This window comes from Eschscholzia californica, unplaced genomic scaffold (assembly GCF_041429995.1).
Source record: "Eschscholzia californica isolate CP2 unplaced genomic scaffold, dmEscCali1.0.p SCAF_5, whole genome shotgun sequence".
In the NCBI taxonomy this organism is placed as follows: Eukaryota; Viridiplantae; Streptophyta; class Magnoliopsida; order Ranunculales; family Papaveraceae; genus Eschscholzia; species Eschscholzia californica.
The window spans coordinates 45937659-45958743 of record NW_028238472.1 but is presented as its reverse complement, the minus strand read 5'-3'; the positions used below and the strand labels follow the sequence as shown (position 1 = coordinate 45958743).

Below are 21085 nucleotides of genomic sequence, written 5' to 3'. Positions count from 1 at the left end.
GCTGGCTGTGCGCCTGTGCCCAAATGACTTCCCTAAAAGATTTTCCTGAAAGGCACTTGTGATGAAAGATGGGCCTATTGAGCTGGTCCATTGCGAACCCAAGTCGCTTGAGTGGGCAGCTTTCTGGGCACCCGAGATTTCGCTATGCAGCCTGCTGCACTGGCAACCCCGTCCCTTGTACAACCCTGCATCTTTTCTATAAATTGAAAAAAATAATGGTTGGCCCTTGTTTGGTTGAATCTGGAAGTCACGATTATTCGCACTCACGATTATTCGCACTTACCATTTTTACTATACCCTTATGTCATCTACACACAGATTTGACATTGTTGAAAAAATGGCAGCTCGCTCACAAAGATAGGTGCCCCCCCACCCCCCCACCCCCCCACCCCCCCCCACCCGGAACAGAGGAGATTTTAGAGAGAGGTGAAGGAGGTTTGATAGTCCCTAATGGAGGAAGAAGTGGTTCTGTGGTGAGTGAGAATAACCTATGACTTGGTCATGGGAGATTGACTAAATCAAGTGAAATGTGAGTATGTTAGATCCAAGTGGTGAGTGCATCTGAAATGTCCCAAGTCCCAACCTTTGTTTGCTCTCATCTTAACTTTTCTTGTTTTTGCCTTTAGTATGGACTGGGCCAAATATTTTTGGGCACTTCATTATAGAATTAGATTTTGGATGAAAGAATCCTAAACCTCTATGTATATTTATACGCCGAAAATGTTATAAGTTCAAGATATTAGGAATCCTTGTTGTACAAGAAAAGATAAACTAAATTAAGAACTTCTCTAATTGGGTAATTATCTTATCTAGGTAAAGTAGACAAGGCCCTATGACTTGATCGAATGGTCTGATCGGCCGAGAAGAACAAACAAACTTACCATCGGTTTGCATGTTATATAGTACTTCTCCGCCATGTATATCCTGAAAACTTTGGGTTATGTCTACTGCAAACTATTGAGTGTGAGATCAAAAGGAAGCCCAAAATGAGCCTACAGGATTATGCATAAGCAACAAGTTGAGTTTTATTTACAAGGGAATAGATCGCAATAAGAGCACATAAGGTGACTACTTTCCACCGAAAACATTATTTTCGAGTCGGATCATACTTCTATTCAAATAAGAGAAAATACCACAAATGACCCTATATTCTAGCTTTAGGATCATATTATAGTGACATATATAAACAGACACAATAATAGAAGACTTGTATATGCATAGGCTATATACAAGGACACATACCATCATCGCCTTTGAGTATATCGTTGAACAAGATGATCATGACAGTATTTGAGAGAGAGAGAGAGAGAGAGAGAGAGAGAGAGGAAGGAGAATAAAGAAGATACTCGTCTTTGAGTGTTGCTATCGATTATGACCGTCTTCCATATACGAGATAAGTGGAAGAGGATTTCCAAACCATCAATCTCTTTGTTGTCTATATCAGTATGTGGGCTTTTGCTCTAATACCAAATGTAGTTCTCTAGTTGGTTTCCAATTCAAAGCCTATCTAAAATGTCCAAAAATATTATTAATCTTTTTTCTAGTTAAAGCTCAAATACTTCATATGTGATTGATAAAAAAACTATAGGACTATATTATTGGGCAATTCTTAGCGTCGAAGTATAAGTACCACCTTTTCCTCTCCTTTTTTTTTTTTCTTTTCTTTTTCACGTCAACAGTCAGATAACTCGGATATTAAGCCTGTCTATTAACATAGCTCGGTTATTAGTCAATTATGTCTACTCAGATGCTTGTTGAGATATCTTTTCGAGTTGTTTTTTTTGCTTACTCAACAATCCCAAACAAGTTATAATTTCATGTAGGGACATTTTTTTTCATTTTCTTTATCTACCTTACCTTAGTAATGGTTTTTATGACTTAACATGGACATAAATAGAGAAGACATTTTTAATAACTAGCTAGGTTTCAAGCCAGACAGTTTTCTCTGAAGTTCATACTCTTACACAATCCTGTTACGTTGTCTCACCATTTCACATGTTGTGGGCATTCATGGTTTTCTAGTTTCTTCGTACTCGTTCCAACGTCATTTATGTCTTCTCTAACAATAATAGGCCCTAAACACTTATTTCTTGTATACATTCATATTGGCCGGCCGGGTTAACTTTGGAAGGGACGAATGGCCCTGGCTATGACTCTTTCTGTCATGACAACATGGTATAGGCTTACGCGTTATGTCATATCTCGGTTTTGGATTAACTATTAGGGCACAACTTAATAATGGTACACGGTGACCCTTGGTACAAGTCATCCTGTATTTGGCATAGCCTGTTAAAATTTGAAACCCTCATATTTGTTTATCCACATTGTTGAAAAGAAGAGACATAAGAGGATGGTGTTCTTTAAAGAGGAGGGGTATGGTTAGTCCTACACACTAGCCCACAGGCCCACTTCATTAAAATTGAAAGACCCGCATCAAGACGACAATAGTAAAACGTGGCGTCCACTATGTTGTACAGTGTCCAATATATCGCGTAATTTGGATACAACACGACCTGTTATGAGCTTCTGATTGTCGGCGAGGACAGATAAACCAAATAAACCAAAAACAAGGTTAGGCCCACAAAGAAGATATCGAAATCAATCCAACTAGAAAGCAAATAGTGTATGAAAGCAAGACATTCAATGCTTCAAAAAACAGGTCTGACCTTTGCAAGCATACCCACAAAAATAGAGGAGACTCAAAGACACTGTCCTAAGTTTTAGGACTCCTCTAACCCTAACAAAGTCCCTTTCTTGGAGTAAGGTTACACAAATTTGCTTGGTAGAGAGGTTAAATGGCATGTCAATTTATTGCTAGACCTAATAAAGTGACTTCTAACTAGTGGGCCACTATATGGACTTTCATTTTAGCCCTTTTAGGATAACGGAAGGATAACTTTTAACACAAAAAACTTCAAATGCAAACTTGGTTGAGTTTCATATTTCTTCTGCATTAATGACACTTCTTTTGGTATATTTGTATTAATGAAGAGCATAACAAAAAATATGATCAGAGGATGATTTTCTTCTACAATAAAATAAGAGTACGGACACAAAAATATCGATCAACTCAGAAAACTTGTAATAATAAAAGTTGATGCGTTATGTTGTTAGATGAGAACTTTCCTTCCAAATATATCTCATATTGTAATTCTTATGACAAAGCTATTTTCTTTTCATAATGCTCTCTTTTGTTATTGTATTTCCTCATAAAATCTTTCGTCTCAACTATCTCACAATTGGGACCTTCCATATCTTGGACACCTTAATTTGATAAATCTTCATCGTATATCTTTGAAACTCAAAAGATTAGATCTTGATATTATCCAGACCTTTAGTATATTTTCAATAATTTTGACCATTCTAACCTTTTACAACGATAAGCTTTCCTCTTATTATTATTTATCTACGTTAAACAAATGTTGCTTATCATAATCATTCTTTCACTTGTTTTCCTTACGACATTTTGACTCCGTTAAAAATTGTTATAACAGTAGTGGTTTCCTCGTGATATTAGTAAACAATATATATATTTAAGAGTTAATTCCTATATGGCCCCCTACTTTGTGACCAGCTTCCTTTATGACCCCTTTTTTTTCGTAAATTCAAATATGGCCCCCTATTTTTAAGTAAATGTCCTAATTGTCCTTCCTATTTATAATTTTTCAAAATAAAATTAAATACATTCCACCTCACCTCTATCTCCACCTCACATGTCTCTCCACCTCACTTCTCTCTCTCCACCTTTCTTTCTCTCTCTCCACTTTTCTTTCTCTCTCTCCACCTTTCTTTCTCTGTCTCTCTCTTTCAACCTCTCCCACTTCGTCTTCCCCGACAAGGTCGCCGGCCGGAAAATTTTCCGGCCGGCGACCTTAAAAAAAAAAACTCTCATCTCTCTCTCTCTCTCAAAAGATTCCGGCGAAGGGTAACCCCTTCGCCGGAATCTGTTGAACCAGACCTAACAGATCTGAAGGTCTGTTCCGAGCAGACCCTTTGAAGGTCTGCTCGGAACAGACCTAAAGGTCTGGTTCAACAGATTCCAGCGAAGGGTAACCCCTTCGCCGGAATCTTTTGAGAGAGAGAGAGATGAGTTTTTTTTTTTTTTTAAGGTCGCCGGCCGGAAAATTTTCCGACCGGCGACCTTGCCGGGGAAGACGAAGTGGGAGAGGTTGAAAGAGAGAGACAGAGAAAGAAAGGTGGAGAGAGAGAGAAAGAAAAGTGGAGAGAGAGAAAGAAAGGTGGAGAGAGAGAGGTGAGGTGGAGAGACATGTGAGGTGGAGATAGAGGTGAGGTGGAAATGAGGTGGAATGTATTTAATTTTATTTTGAAAAATATAAATAGGAAGGACAATTAGGACATTTACTTGAAAATAGGGGGCTATATTTGAATTTACGAAAAAAAGGGGCCATAAAAGAAGCTGGTCACAAAGTAGGGGGCCATATAGGAATTAACTCTATATTTAAACAACTATAATACATTTTCAGAACATTTCCCTATCTATACACATTTCTTAACAATTATGTGTTTTCAAAAACTAAATTTAATTTTACAATATCCACCACACTTAGCGTTCTAGTAATTATGTTTTAACTTCACTAACACAAAATTTAACTCTAATAGGTATGTCACGTGCTACTGCACTCTTGACAAGCACTAATTCTTACAAAATTGATTTAATATCAAAAGTGAAAAGACAATAAAAATAAAATAAAATCAGAAAAAAAAAAAAGTTGGCACGCCAAACACCACCTCCCACTCTTTAATGGCTATTAAAGGAATAAAAAGTTAATTTTTATTTAAGTTAAAAAGACATGGCCGTTTGGACAGAGACACTCAGACAAATATGGTTTTAATGGGACAAAACATTAAGCATGAAATGCAGTATTTGTTATTAAACCTTTTTTATGGTGTGATTTTATTTCTTTTCTTCACATCTAGGGAAAGCAAATAAAAAAGTTTAAAGTAGTTTTTAAAAGTCATAAAACAAGTGTTTTTATGTGAAAAAAGTTAAAACTTATCAAACATAAAATTAAGATCATCGAGTCACGAGAATGAAGAATGTACAGATCATAACAGTGATACTTGTAGCAGAGGTTGTTATCTTTGTAAACAAATAAACTATAGTAATGTTCAAACATCTCTAGTCTTGGGTTTTTTTAACAACTGTCCAGAATCACCCCGCGTTCATTTTATTTTATTTATTGAGATTTGTGTTGTTTATCCCCAAAAAAATTGAGATTTATAGACAGATGATCCTAGACGGCTTAGAATAGAGTTGGTATAACTCTAGTCAAAATAAATAACACTCTAGTTTCCTTTTCCTTTTAAAGCTTCGATTTTTTTCCATCCTAAGCTACCCCTAGATGTTTCCATTTTATTTTATTTTTGTTAATTTTTTATTCTTCAAAAGAATTAGGTTTTGATTGCAGAGATTACAAAAATCTTAAACACTCAATTCTGAATTCTCACAATACAAATAATATATTAAACTGGAAAACTAAGAAGTGGAATCCTACGAATCATGTTTACAACCGTCACTTTAGTTTTGTCGCATAAAACGACAACATCTTAAATTTTAAGATGATTGTAAAACTTAAAAAAAAATACTACATATTTAAGATATTGCTTACTTGTGGGGAAGAGCTTAAGTGACGGTTCGAGGTAGGTAGACATATTTTTAATAAAGCTAAGTAAAGATAGCCTAAAGATTGATCTAAGAATTTAAATTAAAACAAATCACTACATTACTTCCTAAATTTTGTGATTTGCAAATGAAGGTTATCAAGTTTGAAATCTACATATTTAATCAAAAGAGCTCTACCCTGATGACATTAATTTGCTTCAATCATCCATACATAAATCCTAATTTATTGGATGAAATCTTTCACTCAAGAAATTTTATTGTAAGCAAAATCCCACAAATTGATGAAAAGATCTCTCAACTTTATTTTTCTTTGAATTATATAATACATTTTTTTTTCTACTTCAGTTTAATTATCATGTGGGGTACGAAAGGAGTCTTATTTCTACGTATACACTTGCAATTTTGTGGTGTTGGCTTCTAATACTATTAATTATTTGATGTATATGACAATAGATTTTGTAACGACCTTGTTATGTAATAGTAATAAACTTTATTGAACTATCAAACTAATCGACCGTTAGTTTGGTATCTAAATGCTATACCTACCATTTATAGACTTAAAAGACAAAATTGGATACACTCTAGGGACCCAAATCTAAAAATTTCTTAGGTAATTAATGGCAGGAAACCAGCTGGAGTCTGACTCATTCACTATTGCTGAGTTGATGTTACAAAAAGGCCTAGATGATTGGGTAACAGATCAGAAGAGATAGGGGCTGGATGATTGGATGACACGTGTATGACTAAGATTTGATATGATAATTGACTTGGTCAGAGTTAGAAAGACTCGTCCAAAAAACTCGTTAACTCACATTTATCAGAAATTCAGAACCTCATAAGATTGATTGTAAAAGACACCAATAGAGAGAGAGAGAGAGAGATGATTTGATTCTTAACTTCTGTATTTTAGTCCTTCTATTTCTTTTCTCAACAAAAAAAAAAAAGTATGTATTTTTTTTAATCACAAGAAATTCAGGGGAGTAAATTTCAGATGCTGTACTTTCTATATCTGTATCTAGGGGTTGATAGAACTACTCAGTTAGACACAAATCCCAACTCCCTCGAGATCGTTCAAATTTGACACATTTGGTTTGTTGTGTTATAAGATAACAGCCCCCATGCTGTGCCAGACCATATACTCTGGCCGGGATTAGACCGAGATTGTGTCCGGACATTTGATCATTTTCCATAAGATATAAATTTATTTCTTAAATTCGACAGTAGAAGGCACATTGTTACTGGTTACATGAGTTCGAGTAAACTGTACGTTTGCTCCTAAAACCCATAAAACTAAGTAAAAAAACAGTGTGACACAATTTGAACCGAGTAATGCAATTATTTATTTCTTGAGTTCGATATAAATAAGTAAAAGACAGTTGATATTTGATTAATTATTTATTTAATATAATCTTTTCTTGTGTTTCATACTTGAAATTTATTTATAATAAATAATTAATCAAATATCAACTATGTCTTTTACTTATTTATATCTTAGCAGAAAATATGTAGCATATTAGCATGTTTACATTATCATATAAAGAGTTATAAATAAATTTTTTGTCGGAATTCACAATTTTTCGCACTCATATATGAAACATTCAATTCATCTCTCCATTTGGTCCCTCCCCTAACTTTCCGTCTGATGTGACGACACATCACTTTTTTTTTGAGATGACGACATATCACTTGAGCATATATATTCTCACTATTCTCTCTCCATTTGTTCCACGCTCAAGTGATATGTCTCATATCAGATGGAGGGTTGAGGAAGTGACCAAATCGAGAGATGAATCGAATTTCCGCATATATATTCCATGTTTTTCTCTTTATTGCAATATATATAGTTTATGTAAAGTTATCTTAGGATTTAAATGTCCGTTTTAAAACTTTTATGAGCCAACTCAACATTAACTCAACTTAGCAAAAAAAAAAAACTCAACATTAACCCTTGGAGAACACAAAAAACACTCAACGGGAACGAAATTGTACTATTTATTCTGTGACCAGTCAAATTTTAATATAAATCAGTTATAACGAGCAAGGAGGAAAAATAGATTTGAATGAATACCCCTTGAGCCTTGTGTCCCAAAAGAGAAATGTTGTCGAATGGAAAAATATCCAATTGCAGCCTAATTTGTCACTAATATGACAAATAATGCAATTGCCCTTCCAAAATTGAAACTATTTAGCAGCTTTTTGCCATAAAAAAGATACAAAAAATTAAAATGACACAAAAGAAAAAACAAAAACAAGAATCTAAAAAATAGCAAAATTAAAGCTACTGATTTCTTATCATCTGCCAACTTTTTTGTGATTGATTTTTTTGATTTTTTCGTTAACTTCAAAGCCTGTTATGTTGATTGGATCTCCACTTTGTCTTTTTATGCAATTTATTTGTTTTTAAATTACTAAAAATTATATTTTTTCCAATATTTATCTTCTTATATATAAGGATAAATACAGTTAAATAGGAAAGTGGACAAAATAAAACTAAATCAGATCTTCTTAGAAGCACTCAAGTTGGTGAGCCATGGAAGTATATGCCAGTAAATGATAATGATCAGAGTTTGTACTGATTTGATGTCAATTTTATTATTTTTATTATATTTATTAAATTTTATTGTGATTAAAAGCTTGAATGTACATTTTTTTTAGAATATTAATATACCAATATTTTTGTTTCGAACTTGAGACCTAGAATATAAAACTAATTTGATAACTATTCCAACCAAAAACTTTTAATGTTTTTATGATAATTATAGTGTTTGTTTTTTCTTAGAAAAATAAAACTAGTCTAGTAAAGGAGGAGAAAGTTGATACAACAATACTATTTCTCTTCACTTAGTTCAAATTTCATCGTTCTAATTAGTCATTTTTTTCGCATCAAAATATCTCGAGTTGTGAAATCACATGAATCCATGTGAATTTTGAGAAGGCATTACGATTGAATATAATGTTCTTTTTGTACAAATATTGATCATAATGTTACGAAACATCATTTGCATTGTGAGAAAAATCCTATTTCATTCTTCAGCTCGAATAGAAAATTGTTTTCTTTCTAAATAATTTTTTTTTCTCGTCATAACGTATGATGAGTATAAATAGAATGTTAAGCGCTAGTATAACACAATATAGTTGTGTCGTAATATTATAACAAATCCGTCTTCTTCCATTTCTGTTTGACAAGCTTTTAACGCTACGATTATGCGTTAGAGGTAAGATTGCATCATTGGATCATCATTGATGTCATTTTCAGCAAGAGAGATATAAAATCGAGTATATCATCATCTGATTAAGCTTCATTTGTATTTTTTCTTTCTAGAACAATAATTGTTACATGTATCAAAACTAGTTTCGTTTTTTCTTTTGACGAATTTGTTGGTCATTTATACTATCATAGACAACCTTTGAAAAACTCTCTTGATACGTAGTTTTACAAAAAAATCTCTGCTGATCGAAACGATCATATTCTTTTCTAGAGTGTTTTTTTCTCTTTCTAAAAATTTGTATTCGTAAAACAATTTTTTTTTTGCTCACCAACAATGATGTCCATTACTCTTCATAAAAAAAAACAATGATGTCCATTGTTTTCTTATTTCCGGGATATTAATCTATCCAATAAGACAACATGACATTATTTCCTTGAGATTTCATTATGTATTAAATTAAAATTCATAAGTATTGTTACCTTTGTTAAAAGTCATTACAGTAAATCACTTGATTAATTCATAAACCTAGTATAGAACCATAGGTGTATACTTGTCTAAATGAAGGATTCAATATAAATAATGTGGAAAATCTTAACAAAATATGTTTTGGTTCCATTTATAATGTATTATCCTTCACTCAAAGACTATAAATAATTAAGAATATAATTACTAAGTTAAGGAATTAAATAAAATAATTAATTTACTCCGAGGTTGTACGTCAAATTATCAAAAAATATATATTATTGTTTAAAGTACAAAACACTAACGGGTAATGATAGAATCATATGCTATTTTACTTAACGTTGTGGGGAACATTGTGAGTTCAAGAAATTAATTATCGCCGTTAAGTTTCAATCGAGCCCCATAACCTAAATTAGTAAATTACAAGGGGTGCTTAGGTTCTACTACTAAATGTGAATCTATTTCATGCATTTGAAATATTTGTGGATTTTGATTTCATTTATATTTTTTTTGACTGATTTATATTGTATTTTTATTTGAATGTGGGGTTTTTTTTTGTTGACATGTTTGTATGTGGGGTTAGTTATACTGAAATTCTTTCAACAACAAAAAAAAAGAAATTGAAATTGATATCTTACTTTATAGTATCTTATTGTATATCAAAGATAATATTTAAATCATTTGAGGAGAATATAAATTGCATACGATCAAAGTACTGAAATGTGATTCAGTTGGGTAATTTAATAAACACCGTGACCTGGTAAATCAGCTAACGACAATGTAAATCATTTGAGGAGAATATAAATTGCATACGATCAAAGTACTGAAATGTGATTCAGTTGGGTAATTTAATAAACACCGTGACCTGGTAAATCAGCTAACGACAATGTCATGAGTGTTGTTACTTTTAATAGGGTAATTATGACAGAATATCACACAGGGACGGTCATTAAATTTTGTAGATGTTCAGTTTAAAATCAACAGACACATTCGGGAGAAATGATACTGTTTTTTTTTTTCAATCTACCCGAGATTAACCTTTGCACTTGTAGTTTTTTAGAGCAAAAACATATTTGTTGTTGGTTACGAGAACTATTTAGCTGTTAAAGTTGTTACTACGGGTCAAAATTTTGTACCATAATAAATTTATTGAAGTCTACTAAGGAAATCAATTGAAGATAAATAGACACCCAATAGATATTTTATGGTACTTCATCCAGAGCTATCTGTTATCAATGTGGGACTATTCTAATTATGGGCTAGACAAACTTATATCTTTGAATAGTGAGTGTGGTAACACCAAGAGAAACAGAGGAGGGTTAGTTGGTGTGACTTGTGGGGAGGGGTAAAAGAGGGGCACATGGCCCCCAACATGTTTTGGGAATATTAAGACAAGATTAGGAAGGTGCCCTAGTGTGGGGTAACTACTGTTGGGTGGACCAAGGCATATATCCCAATCAAAATTGGAGAGAGAGGGCGGGGCACTAAAATAAACAGCATTGTTTCCATGTGCACAGATTTAATAGCTAACTCCCAAAACACCAACCCTCTTTGTGCCTCCTTCTTTCCCTCTCATTACCCAAATCATTCCTTGAGTACAAGGAGAATAGAAAGAACCTTCTCTAAATTCAATCCTTTCTCTTCTTTAAAATTACAAGATAAACTTATATGTGCATTTTATAAATATTCATTTTGGCATAGTTCATGTACTTCCTTATTTTATTATAAGAAAAACTATATGAAAGTTGTTCTGATACCTTTGGACAGAAATTATATAAATCCATATTCCGCAAACACAAAAGAGATAGTCATCTATAGAACATGATTTTCTTTTTGTTTTGCGAACAACAAACAACCATAGATTCTTGTTAAAAAAATAAAGCAAAAGAAATAAAGAAGTAGAAAAATGAAGTTATGAACATAAAAGTAAATAAAAAGATAAATTATAAATTAACAATTACAAATGATGAATTATAAGTAATAATTTCAAAAGAAAAATAAGGCTAGCTAGGGATTGAAAAACTCAAATAACCGGTACGTAATTTGATGATTAAATTTATGCAAACTACTAGCGTTTGTACTTAACTGGTCTCGTATTTATTACAACAAATCTACATGACCCGCCTTTTTGGACTTCCATTTGAACCGCCTGTGAGATAAACAAAGATTTCTCTCTCCACGTGACTGAACATGTGAGAGGGTTCGGTAAATGCCTGAAAGAGCCACCTCGAGTAATTCATATTATTCGGATTTCGAGGCAAAAGAAGAGAAACTCTTGTTTCTCTCGCATGCGGTTCAAGTGGGAGTCACAGGAAACGGGTTGAGTATACTTTTTGTATTTATTAGTCAGCATGCACAAATTAACTTACATATGAATAAAGAAAAAGTTGCTAGATATGATCTCTTCCCTATATTGTGGTTTTAGAGTCAACTTGTGGTCAACATTATATCTATTAAGAAAAGTGTTCACTCATCTAAAATGTATACCCCAATTAATAACAAAAACAAATACAAGATTAAATTATCAAAATGTGAGGCAGAATTGGGTAAAGAAAGAAAAAATCTTACATATCACACTAAAACATAAAAAAAGATAGACAAAATATCCAATGACATTGGATAGCTTAAAATGCTGCCTGAATTGAGGGATTTCATGCACAAAAAAAAGGAAGGCAAAAATCCAATACCCAGAGGAAAATAGTCGGCTGGGCCCATTTTATATTATCAGGCCCATTATATATATTATCTTCATACTTCATACAATGATACAATTGTCTTTTGTTAGTTTTGATTGTTGCAAATGTATATACCTTAGATTTTATCATATTAATTTATTCCGAAAGGTCGTGACTCAAAAATGAAACCCTTTTCTCATGGTTAAGAGACATCCATGAATTTCGATCGAAACAAATGTTTGAATAACGAAAATAAGGAAATAAAATGACAAATTCTTATTACAACTATGTAATCTTGATACCCTAAAATAAGAAGTATTGTTTGACAATTTTTTTCTCACAGATAAGTACAACTAGAAATAGTTGAACGAAAATAAAATAAGCTAGCGGCAGCGCTAGATTAATATTAAGTTGGGGCTACAGCTTAAGACAATATTAGTTCAAAATTTAATTTAAATTTTCAGTTTTTTAGCCACAACTTTAGCCGACCACAATCAACCACTTATGCCAATTTGTATTTGGCTATTTGCAAAAAAAAAAAAAAAAAACATATTTTCACCATTTGAAACTCAATGAAGGAATCATACCCTAAAAGATGGTTAATTGAGGTTGTGAGTCCAACAAAAAAAATACTATTTAGAGGATTAAAAAGGAAAAATGTTAACTAGTATTATTTATTACTTTAAAAAATAAAAAAGATATTATTCGCAAGCCCTTACTTAAAAGCAGAATTAAAAGAAAGAAATTTTTTGAATTACATACAAGTTGATTTAAAAAAGGCCAAGGTAGATATTCTCAAAAGTTAATTCTATCCTAGAGAGTGCATTATAGAGAGAAGACCAAAATTTGAGGAGAATTCGAAGTGTTAAAGTGGGTCTTGAGCAATTTGAAAAAAGAAGAAGTGAAAACGTACTTGACACTACTGAACTAGAGACACAGAGCAATGTCAATCTTCAAGGTTGCGTACCAGGTTGCATACTTATCGGTTGAAGCAACACAGTTAAGCGGCATTGCAATAGGCACAATTATTTATTACTTTCAAGGTCGGCGGAGTTCATATTTTACAACCGTATTCAAAGAGTCAAAAGCTGTGATAGCCTACCAGTCCTAAAGTAGATTTGATTAGACACTAATATTAGAAGAAAACGATTTTAGGGAAATTCACTTATAATAATAGGCATGGAGTGAAAGAATAGGAAATTCTAAAATTACAAAAAATAGCAGCTACATTGGAAGAATGATGTTCATTTCATAAAGCCCTAATAATAAAGAATTAAAATACCAATGATAGTTGTGTACTTCATTACCATGGGAAGTTCAAAGAAAGACAGTAGTTAACAGGTCCTCACATTTGACTAATATACCCTTATAATTTTTATCTAGAAAATAAAAAAAGATAGAGAAGGAAAAAGATTTCTTCTCTCAAATTATGATAAAGGAAAAGATTTTCAAAATCAAACTGAAAGTCAATGTAGACAAGAATCGAATGCCAATAAGGTGAGTTGGGTATATTTCAGACATCATCTCTACATTAGTGAGTCATGAGTCTAAAGATTTTACTTTTCTATTGAACAATGAACATGGTGTATCATGGGTATTGACCTAATTTTTATCAATGATTCTAAAACCATCATTGTAACTAATCAATTCCTATCACTAGTAATTATTGAGTTGAAGGATTAGAATTTCAATTACAAAATGTTTTTGTTTATATTTTTACACATTCTTTTGCCATTAGACACAATTATTATGTAGTTATTAACAAGAAGCACGAACAAAATGCTAAAATTAGTCTGTTAGTTTGTGAATGAGAGGTCCCTATATTAAAAAAAAAATAGATTGATGATTCACATTAACATCGATTCGTTTTTTTTTTTTTGACTTTTGGATAATTAACTTAATATGGTTGCATAATGTATTTACTTATCAAAATAATGAGTTGATCCATTTCCCGACCATGGAGAGTTAACTTAGTATTTTGAATCTACTTAAGAAGATAATAAAAATTGTTAGAGAAACTTAGAACAATATTATGTGAGATTGCCGTGTCTTTGTTTTATTGTTCATACCCTTCTAAATTCATGTACCATATTTCCATGCAGACTAATTATAATTATTTTTTTGCATATAGAATAATTCTCCCAAATAACATATTTGTATGAATTTTATTCTTTATACTTTTCTATACTATTAAAAATACAAGGATAGAATAGTCATGTCCACACTTTGGGACACACATATATACACATATACTTTATAAATAGAGTTAATTCCTATTTGGCCCTTACTTTGTGACCAGTTCCGTTTATGGTCTCCTATTTTCATAAATTCAAATATGACTCACTTTTTTTAGTGTAAATACCATAAGTACCATTCTTATATATATTTTTTCAAAATAAAATTAATTTTAACACATGAAATTCCACCTCACTTCCACCTTACATCTCTATACACCTCACATCTTTCTCTCCACATCACCTCTCTCTTCAACTCACCTCTCTCTCTCTCTCTCTCTCTCTCTCTCTCTCTCTCTCTCTCTCTCTCTCTCTCTCTCTCTCTCTCTCTCTCTCTGTCTCTCTCCAACTCACCCTTGTCTTCTCCGGCGACCGAGAGAGATGTAAGTTGAAGAATGAGGTGAGGTGGAGAGAGAGATATGAGGTGGAAGTGAGGTAAAATTTCATGTGTTATAATTAACTTTATTTTTAAAATATATATATATATATATATGAAGGGTACTTATGACATTTACACTAAAAGGGGGCCATATTTGAATTTATGAAAAATAGGAGATCATAAAGAAAATTGGTCACAAAGTAGAGGGCCAAATAGGAATTAACTCTTATAAATAATCGAGAGATTTTACTGGCAATGGCCAAAGTTGTTATAGGCAATCTCGCTAGATGCAATCCCCAATTTAGTTAAAGACAATGTGTATTGAAGACGCAATGCCTCAACCAAGATTTGACCTAACGGCGCTGACGGACTCCTACCGACGATCTGATTTTCCTTCTCTCTCTCTCTCTCTCTCTCTCTCTCTCTCTCTCTCTCTCTCTCTCTCTCTCTCTCTCTCTTCTTCCTTCTCCAGCTTCTCCTTCTTTCCCCTCATCTCTCCCTCTCTTCGGTCTAATACAAAAGATATCTATTACCTTAGTACGAAAAAGACCATCTGATTATCCATTTCTTGAAGGTTTCTTCCTTGAGATAAAGAGGCAAGACAAATCAAACCTTAAGTTCTTTATAGTATTAATGAAAGGAAATCCAGAAAACAAATGAAAATCAGAAATCTCAAGCTCCGCTTCAATCTCATCTCGTTCATGACCTGTTGCTATAGGCATTACATCTTCAACCTTCTTTTTCCCATTGGAGAAAATGGTATCTACAAAAACATATGTATCTCCACCAAATTAAAACGTTAGGTACTAAATTAAATAACAAAAGGAAGGGCTTCTTTTGGATCTTTACTAGATTCAAAAGTTGGATGTTGAGAGAAGAGAGGGGAAGCGGTCTGAAAAGGAGAAATTTTGGTGGTCGAGGAAGATGAAACTGATGAGTTGATAAAACAGTGATTCGTCAGTTTATTGAAATTAATTTTCAGAATTGTTCGAAATGAAGATACAATTTGAAGGTGAGAAGAGATTCTTCGCCACATCTTGAACTTTTTTTAATTAAGATTGTTCGCCGGAGATGGGCGGCCGGTGACTTTTTCTCCGGTTGGTCAACTTAATCTTCTAGGTAGCATTATTGCCTTTAACCAAACTTGGTCATGATGAATTGACTAAGTCAAGCTTGCAAAATACATTGCCTTTGACAATAAAAGACATTGTCTATAAAATCTCCCTAAACCCTAAATAATTTGTTTGAAATCAAATTATATCAACTTCCAAGAATTTATTTGTTAAAAAATGGCATATTTGTCCCTTGATAAGAAGCAAACCCATGTTTCGTTTATAATATTTTTTCTAACAAAAATAATTTAGTTTTCACCATAATTATTATTCTATCGAATAACTGCCTCCAGCATCCTCATAAATGCAAATTAATTTTGGCTTATATTTAAATTTGAACTATGTGTCCTCAAAACAGCTCACTAGGCTAATTTCCTACAACCAAAAATTAAAATTTAAAAAACGGATACATATGTACAACTTTAAACATGTAAGGGTATTATTGTCCAAATTTTAATTAAACAATCAGAAAAACACCCCTTCCGCGTTGACCCCTATAGCTCCATTGGCGGCCCCTACGGCGCCGGCCTTGCAAACCCCCCCTAAAGATAGTCTCTCTCCCTCTCTCAAAGTAATGTAGAGAGGAAAGGTAGCTGGTATAGGGACACTTAGAAGGTCTATTGGGAGATCAATTTTATTTAGAGCCTATCATTTTGTGTAACCAAACAACTTGCTTTAATGACCTTTTTGAAAGTATTGCATCCTACCACCGAGTCAAAAATCTGTCTCCCACCTCCCTTTCTGCCGAAGTCGGAGGACATTTTTTTTTCGCCTACATAACAGAGTTGCCGACATCCAAAAAAGCATAAAGAGTTGAGAGGAAAGACGGTGAAGAAAATGACAACAATATAAAAAGAAGGGAAAGAGGAGAGAGATGATAAAGAAGATGGTGACGATGATCTTCAATTTTCTTTATCTTTCCTCAGCTTCGTTTGGGGGGACTGGATTTGAGGTTTCCCCAGACCAGCGACTTTCCAACGATGGGAAACCCTTTTGCTGAAACAAAGAAGTTGGAGGGAGTAGAGAAGAGGGAAGGGAGAGAAAGATGGAAGAGAATAAAAACAAAGAAAAGAAAGAGAGCAAAAGGTGGAGGATACCAGAGGTTAGGGAAGAAGAAAGATAAAAAAAAATTTGAAGGTCGCTAGAAAAAAGATAAGGTGGAAATGGTTGAGGTGAGGTGGACAAAATGAAAAAAAAGTTTTAATTACATAAATGTCACGAGGGTAGAATTGGAAGGTTAAAAAAGTTTGGAGGCCAAATCGAACTCCCTAATACTTATAAGAACCAAATAGGAAAGTCGAGCACTTATGGGGGCCAAATGGTGAAGTTGGTCATAAATTAGAGGCCGAACAGAATTAAAGAAAATTAAATTTATGTAATGTCCCAAATTCCCAATATACCAAGTAGGTGTCCCTATACCAGCTACCTGAGAAAGGGTGTGCCCACCCACATAGAAGAGAATAAAAAGGGGAAGTTGAAAAGAAAGTATATAAATGAAGGAGATAAGAAGAAAGGCTACTACAACAACTAAAACAAGTTAGAGATAGAGATAGAGAGAGAGAGAGAGAGAGAGAGAGAGAGAGAGAGAGAGAGAGAAGTAAAGAAGGGAAGAGAATGGAAGAAGGTGGGTCGTACTGGATATGGTTACTATTCATAATGTCCTTAGTGTTTGTAGTAGTATTAAAAGTAGTGAGTTATCTTTGGTGGAGACCTAAAAGAATTGAAGAACATTTCTCAAAACAAGGAATCAAAGGACCTCCTTATCATTTCTTTATAGGAAATGTCAAAGAACTTGTTTCTTTGATGCTCAAAGCTTCTTCACAACCCATGTCTCTCTCCCATAATATTCTCCCTAGAGTTTTCTCTTTCTACCATCATTGGAAGAAAATCTATGGTATATACCTTCTCTCTCTCTCCAACTTATTCATCTTGGCTCTTTTTTCTTGTTTATTCTCATATATATATATAAAGGGTTAGTCTTTTCTTCACAAAATTGCTTTGCATTATTTTCTTACTCAATATGAGTAAATATTCAATTTTCACTATATATTATATATATATGGGTTTTTTGAAGAATAAACTAATTTCAGTCTTCAATTGCTTAGCTGAACTTTTTTATGGTTTTGGGTTGCTATGAGTTTTTGTTTTCAATTTTGAAATGAAATTCAAGTAGTGGGTTTTCATCCTAGCTTGATGTTGAGATTTTGTTTTATTGTGATGGGTGTTTTTTTTTGAGGTATCATGACATCATATCATGCTTATTCTTCTTGCTATTTTTTGCTTTTAATACTTGCAAAATTCTTGTCACAATTATCTTGTGATCATTTTTGTCAAACTTTTGAGAGAAGAGGTTGAGTGTTCATTGTCATTTATTCTATCTTTTCTTCTAATGTTCTTTTCAGTTTTAATTTTGATTGTGAAGATTGCAGTTTTTTGTATGGCTTACTATCATGAGTTGTCATCTTCTTCCCTCTCTCTCTCTTTTGTTGGGTCACATTTCTAACCCCACCTATATTTCCATCTTATTACTTCTTTTTACAAACCAAACTTTTACCATAATAAACTTGTTTCAAGGCTACCCATAATTTAATTTTAGAGAATTGACAAATTTTTTTTTTAAATGTTTCATATTATATAGTATAATTTTCTTGACAATGGGAGAACTTGGTTCAATGCAGGTGGAACCTTCCTTATATGGTTCGGACCAACAGCTCGTCTCGCAGTAGCGGATCCCGACCTTATTCGAGAAATCTTCACTTCAAAATCAGAATTGTATGAGAAAAATGAGTCTCACCCTCTTGTGAGACAACTTGAAGGAGATGGATTGTTAAGCCTCAAAGGAGAAAAATGGGCTCACCATAGGAAAATCATCACACCAACTTTTCATATGGAAAATCTCAAAGTAAATACAAAACCCATTATAAAATTTAATTTTTTTTTTTTATAAAATATGACTTTCACTTAATAAATTTCAATAAAAAATAAACTTGGGTTAATTGATTGATTCTTTGTTTTAAATTTAGTTGTTGATACCTGTGATGGGGAAAAGCTCACTGGAAATGTTAGAAAAATGGTCTGAAATGTCAGTTTCCGGCGAAATAGAGGTCGAAGTTTCCGAGTGCTTTCAGTCCTTAGTAGAAGAAGTTATTACTAGAACTGCTTTTGGTAGCAGCAGCTATGAAGAAGGAAAGGCAATTTTTCACTTACAAGAAGAGCAAATGATTTTTGCAGCCCAAGCATTTCAGAAAGTTTTTATCCCTGGTTACAGGTACTTTAATTTATTTATATGTATAAATAAATTGTTAAAATAGTATAAATGGAGTATAATATAAATTACATATTTTGGTAATAGCTGTATCTAACTTAAATGACTAAAATATTTTCGGTATTACTTTTATTAAAATACGCGTGTTTATCTGTGAAGTTTTGATGGAGAATAATTATTCTGTAATTTTTATTTCAGATTCCTTCCAACGAAAACAAACAGAGGTTCTTGGAGGTTGGATAAAGAAATCAAGAAATCCCTCATTAAGCTTATTGAGCGTCGAAAAATGAATTCTAGCCAAGAAATGTCAAACGAATTCCCTAAGGACTTGTTAGGATTGATGATTGAAGCAAGTGCAAAAAACTCAACTCTTATTCCGACGGATTCTTCTTCAACGATTACCATCCTTGATATAGTGGAAGAATGTAAGAGTTTCTTCTTTGCCGGAAAGCAAACTACGTCAAATTTGCTGACGTGGACAACAATTCTCTTGGCAATGCATCCAGAGTGGCAAGAGAAGGCACGTAAGGAGGTCGTGGAAGTGTGTGGGTCACTTGACGTCCCTACAAAAGATCATATAGTAAAACTTAAAACGGTAAGTTATAGATTATTAATAATACTATTGATAAAGACATTTCTATTCTGATCTAAGGTCAAGTATTTAGTTTAGTATGTCCAAATAAATTCTCAGTGCTCATAGTTTGGCTGATATTCAACCCAACACTAGGCAGACGGTAAGGATCTCAAAAGAGACTCTTTATATTTTTCTTCTCTAGATTATGTCTGTCCACCTCGTTGTCAAATTTAACCTCGCCTACACGGTAATGGAAATTATCATTCTTGTATTTGGTGGCTCAACCAACATTTAGCTATTGAGAAAGGACAAAAATACCCTTGCGTGCTTGGGTGTCAAAGGAAACAGTCTGACAATTTTGTCCCTTTTGTTACTAACAATATAGATGTGAGCTAACATGGCTGGATTCCCCAAAAGTAGAGAAGCCAAACATCTCCTTATCGTCCTTTTACTAATTTAGATTCTCAAGTGGCATTCTTGTCATTTTGTGATATGAAGTACGGCCTTCCTTTTTAACAGCTTTGCAGTTTACTACTTACTCATTGATCTCATCACCAGGGTCATTTTGGTCATTTAATTTACCAGGACAATTTTGTCATTTTGCAGTTAATTAAATCTTTTTGTTGTTTTGTTGTGCAGCTAAATATGATAGTGAACGAGACGTTACGATTGTATCCACCTGCTATCGCTACTATAAGACGAGCCAAGAGTGATGTAGATCTTGGTAGCTATAGAATTCCTGGCGGGACCGAGCTCCTTATACCAATTTTAGCCGTTCATCATGATCAAGTACTATGGGGTACCGATGTAACTGAATTTAACCCGTCTCGATTTGCTAACGGAGTAGCCCGAGCTGCAAAACATCCAATGGCATTCATTCCGTTTGGACTAGGGGAACGTACATGCATTGGCCAAAACCTAGCAATCTTACAAGTGAAGCTAGCGATTGCAACTATACTTCAACGGTTCTTTTTCAAATTATCACCAAAGTACCAACACGCTCCGACAGTTCTGATGTTCTTACATCCACAACACGGTGCACCGATTATATTCCAACGTCTTGAGGTTCCTACTAAGAATCAAGATCAAGGGTCATGATGAAATTAGTTCACAATCACAACCACTTAAACAAAAATATGCCCAACTTACACAAGTAGGGGAGGGTTGCCACTTGCTCCTACAATGCCAATATTTTATATGACGAAAGTACCCCTTCGACATTGTTGTCCAGTGTAAGTTGAACAAATGGCAAAAGACCAATATGCTCCTAAGATGGACGAATTTATAATATATACTACCACTAATTGTACAATGGTTGCTTCTAACAACTCAGAACCTCTGTTTTTTGAAAAAGTCCAGATTACCCTTGGCGTGCTTCTCTTAATTTTCTTTTTGAGTAATCTTCTCTCAACTAGAATCAGGACTTTTTTTCCTACACCTTATGTCGCTCGGCCTATATGTAATGTATAAGTTTTTTTCGTATACAATTTTGTAACCCCACAAATTTATAAGTATTATATGTTTGCTACTA

The 21085-nt window shown here is 33.4% G+C and overlaps 1 protein-coding gene across 1 annotated transcript; it reads left to right on the top strand.

Annotated features, from left to right (window-relative positions):
- Window positions 1–17204: 17204 nt before the first annotated feature.
- Window positions 17205–21085, top strand: LOC147539735 (cytochrome P450 734A1-like). Its single transcript, XM_086644295.1, has 5 exons — window positions 17205–17609; window positions 18394–18617; window positions 18739–18983; window positions 19179–19575; window positions 20194–21085. Exons 1-5 carry the CDS (start codon window positions 17330–17332, stop codon window positions 20650–20652), a joined length of 1605 nt encoding a protein of 534 aa, XP_086500421.1. The 5' UTR covers window positions 17205–17329; the 3' UTR covers window positions 20653–21085.